The sequence below is a fragment of the Malus domestica genome, chromosome 01, assembly GCF_042453785.1.
Source record: "Malus domestica chromosome 01, GDT2T_hap1".
Classification (NCBI taxonomy): domain Eukaryota; kingdom Viridiplantae; phylum Streptophyta; class Magnoliopsida; order Rosales; family Rosaceae; genus Malus; species Malus domestica.
In genome coordinates this window covers 3,483,294-3,497,088 of record NC_091661.1, presented here as the reverse complement: position 1 = coordinate 3,497,088, position 13,795 = coordinate 3,483,294, and the positions used below count along the sequence as shown (strand labels likewise).

Here is a 13,795-nt window from a genome sequence, read left to right as displayed (position 1 = left end):
AGGGAATGAAGATGCAAGGACCTGTGGTATGTGGCGTATGTTCTATCCAAGGACATGTCTCCGAAAAATGTCCTCAACTCATCGAGAATGGCGGATGGGAGAGTGCGAATGCCATTGGGTTTCAAAGCCAAAATCAGTCAAGACATGATCCATACTCCAACACGTATAATCCGGGGTGGCGAGACCACCCAAATTTCAGGTGGAGGGAGCCCCAACAACCTCAAAATCAAGGAGGCTTTAGGCAACAACCCCCGAGGTTCTTTCCCAAAACCTACGGTCCACCCCAAAATCAAGCCCAATCCGGCCCAAGTGCCTCAGGTACGTCTCTTGACAATGATGCACTTCTTAAGATACTAACTAAGTTGTCTAATGGGCAGGAAGATCAAGCTAGAGCTATGCAAAACCAAGACAAAAGGGTGGATAACCTTGAGAAACAAATTGGGCAGATTGCTGAGTTTGTAGGTAAGTTTCGAGATCCCGGACAACTCCCTAGTTCCACCATTCCAAATCCGAAGGGAGGTTTCGGAAGCGCATATGCAATCATGCTAAGGAGTGGAAAAGAGATTGGGGCAGGTTCTACACAAACAGGTCCCCAAAGTGATGTAATTGTGCAAATTGAAGAGGAGGAATCAAGCATGCCCACGGCAAAGGAGGTTCCATCTTTGCCGCAAGCTTCTAATGTCCCCAATTTGTCCAAATCGGCCAATAAAGGTAAGAATGTGTCAAATTCGGTTCCTACTAATGTTTTTCCTTTGAATGTCCCCTTTCCTAGCAGATTTTTGCAATCAAAGAACGAAGAGGAGGAAAAAGATGTTCTAGAGACATTTAGAAAGGTGCATGTCAACATTCCCCTCCTTGATGCCATAAAGCAAATCCCGAAGTATGCCAAGTGTTTAAAGAAGCTTTGTACAACCAAGAAACATGTCCGGGATAAAGAAGTGGTACATGTAAGCGAGAATGTCTCCGCCATCTTGCAACGCAAACTACCCCCCAAATGCAAAGATCCGGGGAGTTTTACAATTCCGTGTGTCATTGGTAATACCCGTTTCAAATCTGCCATGCTAGATTTAGGAGCATCTATTAATGTTATGCCACATTCTGTTTATGCATCTATGAATCTAGGAGCACTTAAACATGATGGTGTAATCATACAATTGGCCGATAGATCTAACGCTTATCCAAAGGGAGTTTTGGAAGACGTCTTAGTGCAGGTTGATCGTTTAGTCTTCCCAGCGGATTTCTATGTCCTCGAAATGGATGAATCGGACCATGCCCCTTCGTTGCCCATCCTCCTTGGAAGGCCATTTATGAAAACGGCTCAAACGAAGATTGATGTGGCTAAAGGATTAGTAACTATGGCATTTGGTGGTGACATGATTAGTTTTAAAATTTCTGAATCCATTGAGACTCCTAATGTTGTTCATTCTTGTTGTGCCATTGATAAACTTGAAAAGATAGGCCCGGACAGTTCAGCACCAAGCACAAAGGATGCATCAAGAACCATGCAAGATGAGGGAATTGGAGTGGAGTACAAGGCCCATACGGCCACTGCCCTCAAAGTGCTCACAGTGGCCGAAAGCACCATGGGGAAGAACGTTTACCTTGCTGCCACTTCATCACATCACATAGGTAAGCCACCTAATCCAAATCCAATTCCCATTAAAGTTGATAGGTGGTTCCCTTCTATGGTGCAGGTACCCAAGCAAATCCCCGATGGTGGGCGCATGTACATGAACCTTAGGCAACACAACGCACCCATCAACAAACATCACTATCCATTACCGTTCAAAGATGCAATGTATGAGAGTGCCGTGGGGCAGGTGGTGGAGGAGATCCCACTCCTTGCCGTGGGCTCCAATGGGGCATGATTGTGTTTTTCGTCCGGCTGTACGACGTTAAAGAAAGCGCTTCTTGGGAGGCAACCCATGCAAATAAAGAGGACCTAGGAAGCTCCGGCATCATAATCAGATTTGCGTTCCTAAACTCTTCACTTTGTTGTTTATTTCGATTCTGCCTATTTAGTTGTTTTAGTTGCTGTTTGTGTGTTTCTTTTTGTTTAGTGTGATTTTATGCTTGAAACATTGAGGACAATGTTGGATTTAAGTGTGGGGGGGTAACTAAGTGTTTTAGATGCAAATTCGTGGGATTTTATCACCCTAAACTTGAAGACTTGGTCCTTGCTGTTTTTAAGTGTTTTTGAGCAGTTTTGATGTGTTTTAGTGTGTTTTGAAGTAAAAATCCGAAAATTACATAAAAATTTGAAAAATTTGTTTTAAAAACCCAAAAAGAGTTGTTTTTGTGTGTTTGTTTGTGTCTTAGGGTACCTTCCAACACAATGATGAGGATTCGGTTTGTAATTACATGGCTGTTAAAGAGAGTGATTAACATGGATGAAAGTTTGATTTACTCTTTGTTATGCTTAGTTGTGGTTATAACTTATGAATTCACATGCAATCATAAAAGAAAAAAAAAAAAATCAGTTTTTGTAACATGCTTGAAGGAAGGAACTCAAACTAACGCTACAACCTTGTGAGACTTGAGCCTAAACGTTTATTTGGAGAGTTAAAATCTGTGCATTCTTTGTTTTCTAAGTCGTTGCATGATCTCATTATTCCTTGCTTGGTTACTATTTAGAAGGCGTTTCATCATTTAGTTCCAAATGCTAGAACTCATGCCCATTTCATTCAAAGCATGTTATTGATTTGCATAACACATATTCAAGATGAAGTTGTGTAGTTACCACCACCCTAGCCAAAAAGCCATGAATCCCCTATGTCATTATGTTTTGTAGGTTTTTAACCCCATTGAGCCTTGTTAGCCTTCGTTAATTGTTAACCCATGTTCTCCTCACCTAGCCTAGATTAGGACCATCCATACCTTGTTCTTAAAGCATAGTAAAGCATGACTCAAATTGAATTCCCTTTTGATTTATGTTGGCAGAAAATAAGTGTGGGGGAAGTATTTCTTTTGTGATTTTGTGTGCCATAGGCACGTGTGGAAAGAAAAGAAAAAAAAAAGAAAAAAAAAATTCGTGGAAAAAGAAAAAAATGAAGAAAAAGTATGAGAAGTATGAAAAAAAGAGTTGAAAAGTTGAGACAAAGACTTCCAAAGTATTGTTGGTTGAAGTAAGGGTCCAAAACAATGAATTTGACCCTAAGGAGTTGTTTAAGTATCCCCCTTGTGTTTTAAAGTTAATTTCTGCAATCTAAGTGAATTCTAAGTCTCAATTTCATTACTTTGCTTACTATCGCTTGAAGAACGTTTGTTGTCCTTATCCTTTCCTTGTTAACCAACACCCCAAGCCCCATTACAACCCTTAACTTCTATCTTGAGTGTTATGTGTTTCAATTTGTGGAGTTTGAATTTGGTATGAGCATATGGTGTCACTGGTTCTCGCATCTAAGTAGTAGCATTCCATTCATGAGATCATATCTAAACATGCTTCTTAACTCTAGAAATTTCGTTCTTTGTGATACATATATGTGAGCATTCGTTGTCATATCTACATCAATCTTCTCACATATGACTAGTGTAGGGTGTGGAGTTAGAAAATCTGAGTGAAAATAGAGTGTATATCTTGTAAGGAATTGAGGGAATTCTCTAAGGCATGTTACTACATTCAAAGCATTGTTTTAATTGATTACTTGTGAACTAGTGAGTAGTGGCTTTAATTAAGTATGTGCTTGTGTAAAGATGACTCAAATCTGTGGGGATAACAATCTTTAATACGTCATGTGTATTGGAAATCCCTGAGGCAAACGTTGGAAGGTTTAGGTTTGTTTTGGTTAGTTTGTTTCGTTTCGTTTTCTTTCTTTTGTTTGTTTTGCTCGAGGACTAGCAAAAGCTAAGTGTGGGGGAATTTGATAGGAGCATATTTATGCGCCTTAGTTAGCTAGTTCTTATGCATCTTTGTTATGTTTTCTTCGTTAAAGTAGTCTTTTAAGCTACTTTCATGTGTTTTCAGGTTTAAAGGACATATTACATGAAATGATGCAATTTGGAGCTTTTGGAGCAAAAAGTGAGCTTGGAATGAAAAGGACATGCTTGGAACACAAGGTTGGGATGAAATTGAAGAGTTCGAGATTTGAGGTTTCCTACTTGAAGTAGGAAAGCTAAGCCTAAAAGTTTCCATTTTGGGTTGATCTTTCCTAAATCGGAATTGGCAACCAAAGTTTCTAAAGTTGGAAGTTTCTATTCTTGGAGGTTTCCATTTTCGTGAGTTTCTATTCTCGGCTTTGGGCTTTTAGATGACTTAAACCCTAATTCCTTGTGAACCCTAAGTCCATGCCGCATCCTAGGGCCTAAACATTCAATTTCTGCCATGTTAAACCCTAATCCATTTCTCCTAAGCCCATGCCGCACATGTCCATCCTAGAAGCCCTATTTCACAAACCTTAACCCTAGTCCACTTAAGTGCCGCACCTAAACCCTAGCCCATTGTTTCAATCTGATTTAATTAGGGTTTTAGGTGCCTATATATAGGTGTTTTACCCCCTTTGCCGCACATCACATCCCTCGCCACAAATCAGAAATCATCTAAACCCTATTCCCCCACCTTGCCGCAGCCACCATCACCCATACACCTCCTTGCCGCAGCCTTCATCCATTCCAGCCACTTCCTAACCTTGCCGCAGCCACCATCACCCATACACCTCCTTGCCGCAGCCTTCATCCATTCCAGCCACTTCCTAACCTTGCCGCAGCCACCATCCACCTCCATACACCATTCTACACTTCCCTACACCACCCACACACCTTGCCGCACCACCATATCATCCTAACTCCATTCTTAAACCAAAACCACATCCAAAAACCCCCAAAACCATCTCTGCCGCAGCAAGGAGAAGAGAAGAGGAGCTTGACGTGCAGAAATTCAAAGTGGAATTCTTGGGCGTTTTAGGTGTAATCTTTCTTATGTCTTCGATGTTTCAATTCAATAAACTTTATGTTGTGAGTATGAGGAACTAAACCCCCTCGGTTGGGGGGTAATTCGAAACCATGTACATGCTTGCAATTTGATTCGATTACATTCAGTTGTTATTTCATAAGTTGTGGATTCAATTCGTTCATCTATTTGATTGATAACTTATTTGTGTATGTTGATTGAGAGTGCACGCTTAGTTTTCATGCATGAATATGATGCTAGATTATGAGGGAGTTTCACCTAATAGTTACAATCTTATAATCACAAGTAGTGAAGATCGCTTGAAAACGATCGCGTTGAATGAATTCTTAGCATAAGTTTCATGCAATTCATAGTAACAAATGCTTCGTCAATGCTTATGTTTTTCATAGAACGTAATGATTCTTGCTTGTGTCTCTATTATGCAATTCATGTAGGGAACTTGTAGGGAATGTTTTGGGCTGTCGTATGCAATCATCCAACTTAATAACTTGTGGAAAAACTGAGGGTTAATTAGTGCAATTCACGGTTAATTTGGGGCGTTGAGTATTCATAGTTTATCGGAAGAACAACTGAAAATCGTTTTGTTTGCAAGTGTGACATGTGTGGAGAAGAACCTCTTAACTAGCCTTTTATCCATCTATTTCACCAAAATCGTTTTTACAATCTGTGCTAGTTAAAGTTTCTGTTTTGTGTTAAATTTTCATCCAAAACAAATCCCCCTTTAATTTGAAGTCTTAGATTAGTTAGAAAGTGTTTTGATTTGTGTTTCTAAGTATTTTGATTCAAGATTTCATCAAATTTCGTCCAAATTAGTGTAGGTGCTCAAAACTGCCCAGAAAGTGGTTTTTAGGCAGTTTTGAGCCTTCTAGTTGCTGTTTTGAGTTTTAGGTTTGTTTAAGTGTTTTAACCTTTACTTTTGCATTCTTTGAGTCTAGTTTAGAGTTTTAAACTTTGTTTTTGAGTTTTTAAGTCAGTTTCCAAGTGTTTAGCAATCCCTCCTAATCCCCGGTTTAGAACGATCCCTACTTACATCTTTGCTACAATTTGACAAAAAGAGGGTTTAATTTGTGTGCTTATCTATTTCGCAACACCTTCCACAACCTGAGAAAGCAAAGTAGTAAGGTTAGCCATTTGATTTTGAAGTTCGGTTATGGCACTTACCTCATTCACTTGGTGTTGCCGTGTGGTGCCTCTTTGTCCAACACCTTTGTATTGTTGAGCGTTCAACGCTCGATTGGCAATCAAAGTCTTTGCTGCCGTGGGGGTCTTGTCCACCAATGCTCCTCCCGCTGAGGCATCTAGCATTTGTCGTTCGATTGGTAGAAGTCCCTCGTAGAAGTATTGCAGAAGAAGCTCCTCTTTCATTTGATGCTGTGGACAAGAAGCAACAAGAGATTTAAAACGTTCATAGTATGTAGGAAAAGACTCACCTTCTTCTTGTTGAATTCCACTTATCCTTTTTCGTAGGAGAATGACTCGAGAGGTTGGAAAAAACTTCTCTAAGAAAACCCGTTTCATGCTCTCCCAAGATGTGACTGTTCCGGGAGCTAATTCATATAACCAATCTTTCGCCTTTTCCATAAGAGAAAAGGGGAAAGCCTTCATCTTCAATATACTCCCGTCCACGTTTACCGGAGTCATGCTTGAGCAAACGACTTCAAACTCCTTCAAGTGCTTGTTTGGATCTTCCATGGACAACCCATGGTACTTCGGAATGTGATGTAACAAGCTTGACTTCAATTCGAACTCGGCAGTTTTGTCCTGAGCCGCCCAAGGGTACTGGATACATAGAGGTGCGGCATTATCCAATCCCGAAGCGGAAAGCTCCTTGATCGTTCGGTTGTCCGCTGCCATGTCTTCCACTTCCTCTTCAACTGCAGAAACGGACTCGGAACTTGCACTTGATTCACTAGGTTCCGGGTTCTTCCTCTTTCATCTCAACTCAAGCTCAAAATCGTCGTCAAAGTCTAAAATATGTTCTTGAACCGGATTAGAACTCCGAGTCATAAACGAGTACCTAAAACAAGAAACAAAATAACATAAGAATCTGATCTAATAAGAAAAACGAAAATAACAATCCAAGGGATTAGCAAAGTTGCTAATCCCCGGCAACGGCGCCAAAATTTGATGTGAAATATATAAGCACTCAAATTAAACCCTCTTTTTATCAATTGTAGCAATGTATGTAAGTAGGGATCGTTCTAGACCGGGGATTAGGAGGGATTGCAAAATCACTTGGAATTGACTCAAAAACGTAAAAACAAGTTTAAAACACTAAAATAGACTCAAAGAATGCAAAACTAAACTTTAAAACACCAAAACAAACCAAAAGACTCAAAACAGCACCAAAACACTCAAAACTGCCTTAAAAACACAATCTGGGCAGTTTTGGACACTAAGCACCAAATTGGACGAATTTGGGTTTTAACTTGAATCAAAACACTTAAAAACACAAAGTAAAACACTTACTAACTAATTTGACACTTTAAAACAAAGGGGGATTGGTTTTGCACGAATTTAAAACAAAACAAACTTTGTAAATTAGAACAGATTGTAAAAACGAATTTGATTTAAATGGGTGAATGGAAGGCTAGCTAAGGGGTTCATCTCCACACATGTTATACTTGCATACAAAACGATTTCCAATTGCTTTTCAATAAACCATGAATTCTCAATGCCCCAAGTTAATTAGGTCCGCTTAAATTAACCCTCAGATTTTCCTAACGTTATTGAATTGGAATCGCATACGACAACCCAAAACATTCCCCACAAGTCCCCTACATGATTGCATAATAGAGATACAAGCAAGAATCATTAAGTTCTATGAAAACCATAAGCATTGACGAAGCACTTGTTACTATGATTGCATGAAACTTATGCCAAGAATTTACTTAACGCGATTGAGATCATCAACCTTTACTACTTGTGAATATAATTCCATAACGATTAGGTGAAATTTCCTTATATCCTAGCATTCAATTTATGCATGATAATTAAGCGTGCACTCTCAACCAACACACACAAATCAATGTAATCCACATAGATAAGTAAATTGAATTCACAACTTATGAAACGCAATTAGAAGTAATCAAATCATAACGCAAGCATAAACATGTATTTCGAATCCCCCCCTAGCCAAGGGGGGGTTTAGTTCCTCATACGCACAAAACAAAGAGAATTGAATTTAAACATTGAAATCAAAGGAAAAGAAACACCTAGAAATTCCAGCGACGCGAACTTGAATTGCATGAACTTCCGAGCTTCCTTCTCCTCCTCCTTGGTGCGGCAAGGGTCTAGGGACAGGTTTAGAGCCTTAGGGGTATGGATGCATGGTTATGGAGGGATGTAGTAGTGTTTAGGGGAAGGGAATGGTGCGGCAAAGGTGTGGAGAGAGTTTGGACGAATTTCTGGAGTGAATTGTGAATTGTGGTGAGTGGTCATCTGATTTAGGGGTTAATAGGAGTATATATAGGCACTTAAAACCCTAGGGTAATCAGATATGGACTTGGATAACCCAAATCCACAAGGAAATAGGTCTAAACAATCAGATTTTGCAAGGGAAAAGGGGTCCTAGGTGCGGCAGGGATAGGATAAGGTGATAAGGTTTCTAGAATGCCTTGCAAGGCAAGGAACTAGGCATCTAGAAGCTAGGGTGCGGCACCAATATAGGGATTTAAGGATAGGGCTTCTAGAAAGCCCAAAAACTGATAGGAATTGCTTGAAACCCACGGCAAGGATGTAAACTTTCTAGAAACTTCTCATTTGTGTCCTACAACACTTAGGAGTCCTTCTAGCATTAGGAAAACATGTCTCAATCCTCCCTTGACTTGGAATTCTTCTCCTTCTTCATCTTGGATTCCTTTTCCTTCTTGGACTTGGAAAACTTCTTTGTTGCTGAAACTTGATGCCATTTGGTTTTAACTCTCCTACTTCAAGTAGGAAACCTTGTTTGAGTAGGAATCTTCATATTCATGGAATCCTAATTCAACTAGGAAACCCATTTTGACTAGGAGTCCTAATTCAACTAGGATTCCATCTTCACTTAGGCGCTTTCCTACTTCGACTAGGAAACCTTGTTCAAGTAGGAAACATCATCTTCAAATCTTCAATTTCGTCCATCCTCTTGGCTTCAAGCATATGACATTCATTCCAAGCTCAACTTTGCTCCAAAAGGCTCCAAAATGCATCCTTTTGCATACTTTGCCCTTAGAACCTGAAAACACATAAAACTAGCTTAAAAGACTACTTTACTAAGCAAAAACACTATAAATGTTCAAGAACAAGCTAAACTAAGGCGCATAAATATGCTCCTATCAGTAAGGCAAAATGTCCTAGCATCCCTAAAAATGGTTGGCCAATAAAACCCACATTCTAAGACTTTAAGTGCAGTGCGTTGGGTGCCAAAATGTCCCCCACATGCATATGAATGACAGAATGTTAAAATGGATTGAAACTCAGATTCATTCACACAACGTCGTACAATCTGATCGGGACAAAATTTCCAAAGGTATGGATCATCCCAAACAAAATACCTAGCATCCTTTTTAAGCTTATCACGTTGATTCCTATTAAGTGTGCTAGGGATATGTTTAGACACCAAAAAGTTCACTAAATCAGCATACCAAGGCTCACTTACCTGGATAGACATTAGTTGCTCATCGGGGAAGGTTTCAGAAATTGGCGATGCTTCCTCATGCACCATTCGACTTAGGTGGTTAGCCACCACATTCTCCACGCCCTTCTTATCCCGAATCTCAATGTCAAACTCTTGTAGAAGCAACATCCATCGAATTAGTCTAGGCTTGGCCTCCTTTTTCGTGAGCAAATACTTGAGAGCTGCATGATCAGTAAAGATAATAACTTTAGTACCAAGTAAGTATGATCGGAACTTATCTAATGCAAATACCACAGCAAGTAATTCTTTTTCAGTGGTTGAGTAATTTAATTGAGCATCATTTAGTGTCCTAGATGCATAATAAATAACATGAGGTTGTTTGTTCTTTCGCTGCCCCAAAACAGCACCAATCGCATAGTCCGAAGCATCGCACATCAACTCGAATGGAAGGCTCCAATCTGGAGGTGTGATAATGGGAGCCGAAGTGAAAGCTTCCTTTAAGTGCTTGAATGCCGTGGAGCATGCATCATTAAACTCGAAAGCCACCTCTTTTTGAAGCAATCGGCATAGTGGTTGTGCAATCTTGGAGAAATCCTTTATGAAACGCCTATAAAAACCTGCGTGACCAAGAAACGAACGAACCTCTCTAACCGAAGTTGGAGAGGGTAAGTGACGAACAAGGTCTACTTTAGATTTATCCACATCAATGCCTTTCTCAGAAATAATATGTCCTAGAACAATACCTTGCCTAACCATGAAGTGACATTTTTCCCAATTAAGCACAAGATTCGTTTCAACACAACGTTTCAAAATTAAGGTCAGATTATTCAAGCAATGATCGAATGAATTACCAAACACGCTAAAATCGTCCATGAATATCTCAATAATCTTCTCCACATAATCAGAAAATATACTTACCATGCAACGTTGAAATGTCGCAGGTGAAGGTTGTCTTTTCCTGGTCCTCCGGAGCTATCACAATTTGGTTATATCCGGAATATCCATCAAGAAAGCAATAAAATTGATAACCGGCTAACCTTTCTAACATTTGGTCCAGGAATGGCAAAGGAAAGTGATCCTTCCTTGTCATGGCATTTAACTTCCTGTAATCAATACAAACACGCCAACCGGTCACAACACGAGTGGGTACAAGCTCTTGTTCTTCATTCTTCACCACCGTGACTTCGGACTTCTTTGGAACAACCTGCACGGGTGACACCCAACGACTATCAGAAATAGGATATATAACCTCCTTTTTGACTACTGCCAACATAGGTGGATTAAGGCGACATTGAGCCTCCCGAGATGGCTTGGCTCCCTCCTCCAAAAGGATGCGATGCATGCACGTGGTGGGACTAATGCCTTTGATATCCGCCAAGGTCCATCTAGTGGCAGATTTGTGCTCCTTTAACACCCTTATCAACTTGTCTTCTTCTTGGGCCGTGAGTGAGCTAGATATGATGACGGGTAGTGTTTGATCTTCTCCCAAGAAAACATACTTCAAGTGACTAGGTAATGGCTTCAACTCAAGTGTAGGTGGCTGCACAATTGATGGAAGTAACTTGTTAGCCAAAACCGAATCTAAAATTGAGAGTGGAGACTTACCAGATTGTGAGGGCAATGACTCGAGGGTCGCGACCATATCAACCACTTCAGCACAATGGGGCACGGCCATAGGGTCAAATTCCATGTCGTGGGTTGAATGGAATCCCCCACACTTGTTTCTTGCTCCTATGCCGTGCACTAAGGCTATTTCAAGTGGATCGTCGTTCATTCGATCCAAGTGTACCTGTGCCAAAGAATCAACAATGTCAATAGCGAAACAAGAATGGTCCTCCATTGGATATTTAATGGTTTCAGAAAGATTAAAACGAATAATGTCTCCATCAAACTCCATAGTTAATGTTCCCATAAACACGTCTATCTTTGTTCTCGCTGTTTTCATGAATGGTCGGCCTAGCAAGATTGGCAATGATGGAGCATGGCTCGAATCCTCCATTTCTAAGACATCAAAATCTGCAGTAAAGATAAGATGATTGACCTGCACTAAAACATCCTCAAGGACTCCCTTGGGATAAGCGTTAGAACGATCCGCCAATTGAATTATAACACCATCTTGTTTTAACTCACCAAGGTTCATTGATGCATAAATGGAATATGGCATAACATTAATAGAAGCACCTAAATCTAACATGCATTGGTCAAATCTAGTGTTTCCAATTACACATGGGATAGTAAAGCTCCCTGGATCTTTACACTTTGGAGGTAACTTCCGTTGCAAAACCGCAGATACATTTTCACTGACTTTCACAACTTCTTTGTTTGAAATTCTTTTCCTAGTTGTGCATAACTCTTTTAAAAACTTTGCATACCTAGGCACTTGCTTAATAGCATCAAGTAAAGGAATGTTTACTTGGACTTTTCGAAAGGTATCCAAAATGTCATTTTCGCTTTCTTCCTTCTTCGATTGTGCAAATCTGCGAGGGAAAGGAACATTGGGCAGATTAGTGTTCGAAATCACAACATTTGGGACATTCTTACCTGAGGTGGGCGGATGGGAAGTCTTAGATGGCTGCAGCATGGGTGATGCTTCCTTTGTCGTAGGGTAGGTTTGTTCCTCCTCTTCGATTTGTATCTTCTCATCTTCCTTGTTTCTCACCTCTTTTCCACTTCGTAGTGTGATAGCCTTTGCAGATTCGAAACCACCCTTAGGATTGACCACTGTAGTGCTTGGTAATTTACCATTTTCATGGAATTGTCCCAAAAACTTGGCCATTTGGCCCATTTGCTTCTTTAGCTCATTAACCTCCTTTGCTTGGTTCTGCATTCCCTGCGCCATTGTGGTTAGTAACTGATATGTTTTATCATCATTCATAGACGTACCTGGGTTGGGTTGGGATGATTGTGCCTGAGGAGGTGGTTGTGGTGCCATTGGCCTTGGAAAGAAACCCGGAGGTTGTCGAAATCCACTTTGTTGGCCATATTGTGGTGCATCTCTCCACCTAAAATTGGGGTGGTCACGCCATCCTAGATTGTATATATTGGAGAAAGGATCCCCCCTTGGTTGGTTTTGATTCCCATAACCCACAGCATTGGCAGATTCCCACCCTTCATGCTCAATTAATTAAGGGCATTGATCAGATTGGTGTCCTTGAATGGAGCATACACCACAAATTGTAGCTCCTTGCGTTTTGGGGCCTTCAACCAACTGCGATAACATAGACGTAAGGTTAGCCATTTGGGATTGTAACTCAGAAATAGAACTTACCTCATTTACATGATGTGGCCGTGGGGTGTCTCTTTGCCCAACACCTTCATATTGTTGTGCATTGAGTGCTCGATTAGCAATGAGAGTTTTGGCATCCCTAGGTGTCTTGTCCACTAGAGCTCCTCCCGCGGATGCATCCAACATTTGCCGTTCGAGTGGTAAAAGACCTTCGTAAAAGTATTGAAGAAGTAGCTCCTCCTTCATCTGATGCTGTGGACAAGAAGCAACAAGTGATTTAAATCGTTCATAATAAGATGGAAAAGATTCACCTGGGCTTTGCTGAATTCCACTAATCTTCTTGCGAAGAAGAATGACTCGTGATGTCGGAAAGAACTTCTCTAAGAAAGCTCGCTGCATACTCTCCCACGATGTGACAGTTCCGGGAACCAACTCATACAACCAATCCTTGGCCTTTTCCAACAAAGAAAAGGGAAAAGCCTTCATCTTCAATATGTTGCCGTCCACGTTCACCGGTGTTGTCATACTCGAGCATACTACTTCGAACTCCTTTAAATGCTTATTGGGGTCCTCCATTGATAACCCATGGAACTTGGGTATATGATGTAGCAAACTTGACTTCAACTCAAATTCATCGGTCTTCTCAGGGGCTGCCCTAGGGTATTGGATGCAAAGAGGGGCTGCATTGGCCAAACCCGAGGCAGAAAGCTCCTTGATGGTTCGATTGTCGGCTGCCATGGTTGGTACTTCCTCTTCAACCTCAACTTCTTGCTCTTCTAATTCAGGTTCGGGACTAGGAGGATTAGACTCTTGCAATTTCTTGTTCCTTCTCAAAGTCCTCTCAAAATCACCGTCAAAGTCGAAGATATGCTCACGAACAGATTGTGAGCTACGGGTCATAAACTAGTACCTACACACAAGAGCAAACAAGGTTAGTAACCAACTTAATAGACTCAGCGCAAGTAAGGAAATAAGGTGCCTATACACGGCACAAAAACAAAACACACACACACGGTGCAAAATTTAAAAACAAAACAGAAAACTAAAC

At 40.7% G+C, this 13,795-nt stretch overlaps 2 protein-coding genes across 2 annotated transcripts; both read right to left on the bottom strand.

The window, feature by feature from the left end:
- Window positions 1-6,896: 6,896 nt before the first annotated feature.
- On the bottom strand, window positions 6,897-12,360 carry LOC139196323 (uncharacterized). The gene is made up of 5 exons (XM_070822070.1): window positions 11,652-12,360; window positions 10,440-11,537; window positions 9,891-10,138; window positions 9,543-9,716; window positions 6,897-6,923 (listed from the first exon to the last, which is right to left on the bottom strand). Exons 1-5 carry the CDS (start codon window positions 12,358-12,360, stop codon window positions 6,897-6,899), a joined length of 2,256 nt encoding a protein of 751 aa, XP_070678171.1.
- Window positions 12,361-12,721: 361 nt separating this feature from the next.
- LOC139196322 (uncharacterized) lies at window positions 12,722-13,485 on the bottom strand. The gene is made up of 2 exons (XM_070822053.1): window positions 13,059-13,485; window positions 12,722-12,729 (listed from the first exon to the last, which is right to left on the bottom strand). Exons 1-2 carry the CDS (start codon window positions 13,483-13,485, stop codon window positions 12,722-12,724), a joined length of 435 nt encoding a protein of 144 aa, XP_070678154.1.
- Window positions 13,486-13,795: the final 310 nt, after the last annotated feature.

Coding starts and splice junctions, on each gene's coding strand:
- LOC139196323 (XM_070822070.1), bottom strand. CDS start 12,360: ATGGCGCAGGGAATGCAGAACCAAGCAAAGGAGGTTAATGAGCTAAAG. Junction 11,538..11,651: donor TTATGCATCAATGAACCTTG/GTGAGTTAAAAC, acceptor TCTTTACTGCAG/ATTTTGATGTCTTAGAAATG. Junction 6,924..9,542: donor AGCAACTAATGTCTATCCAG/GTAAGTGAGCCT, acceptor TTCTTGTTTTAG/GTACTCGTTTATGACTCGGA.
- LOC139196322 (XM_070822053.1), bottom strand. CDS start 13,485: ATGGCAGCCGACAATCGAACCATCAAGGAGCTTTCTGCCTCGGGTTTG.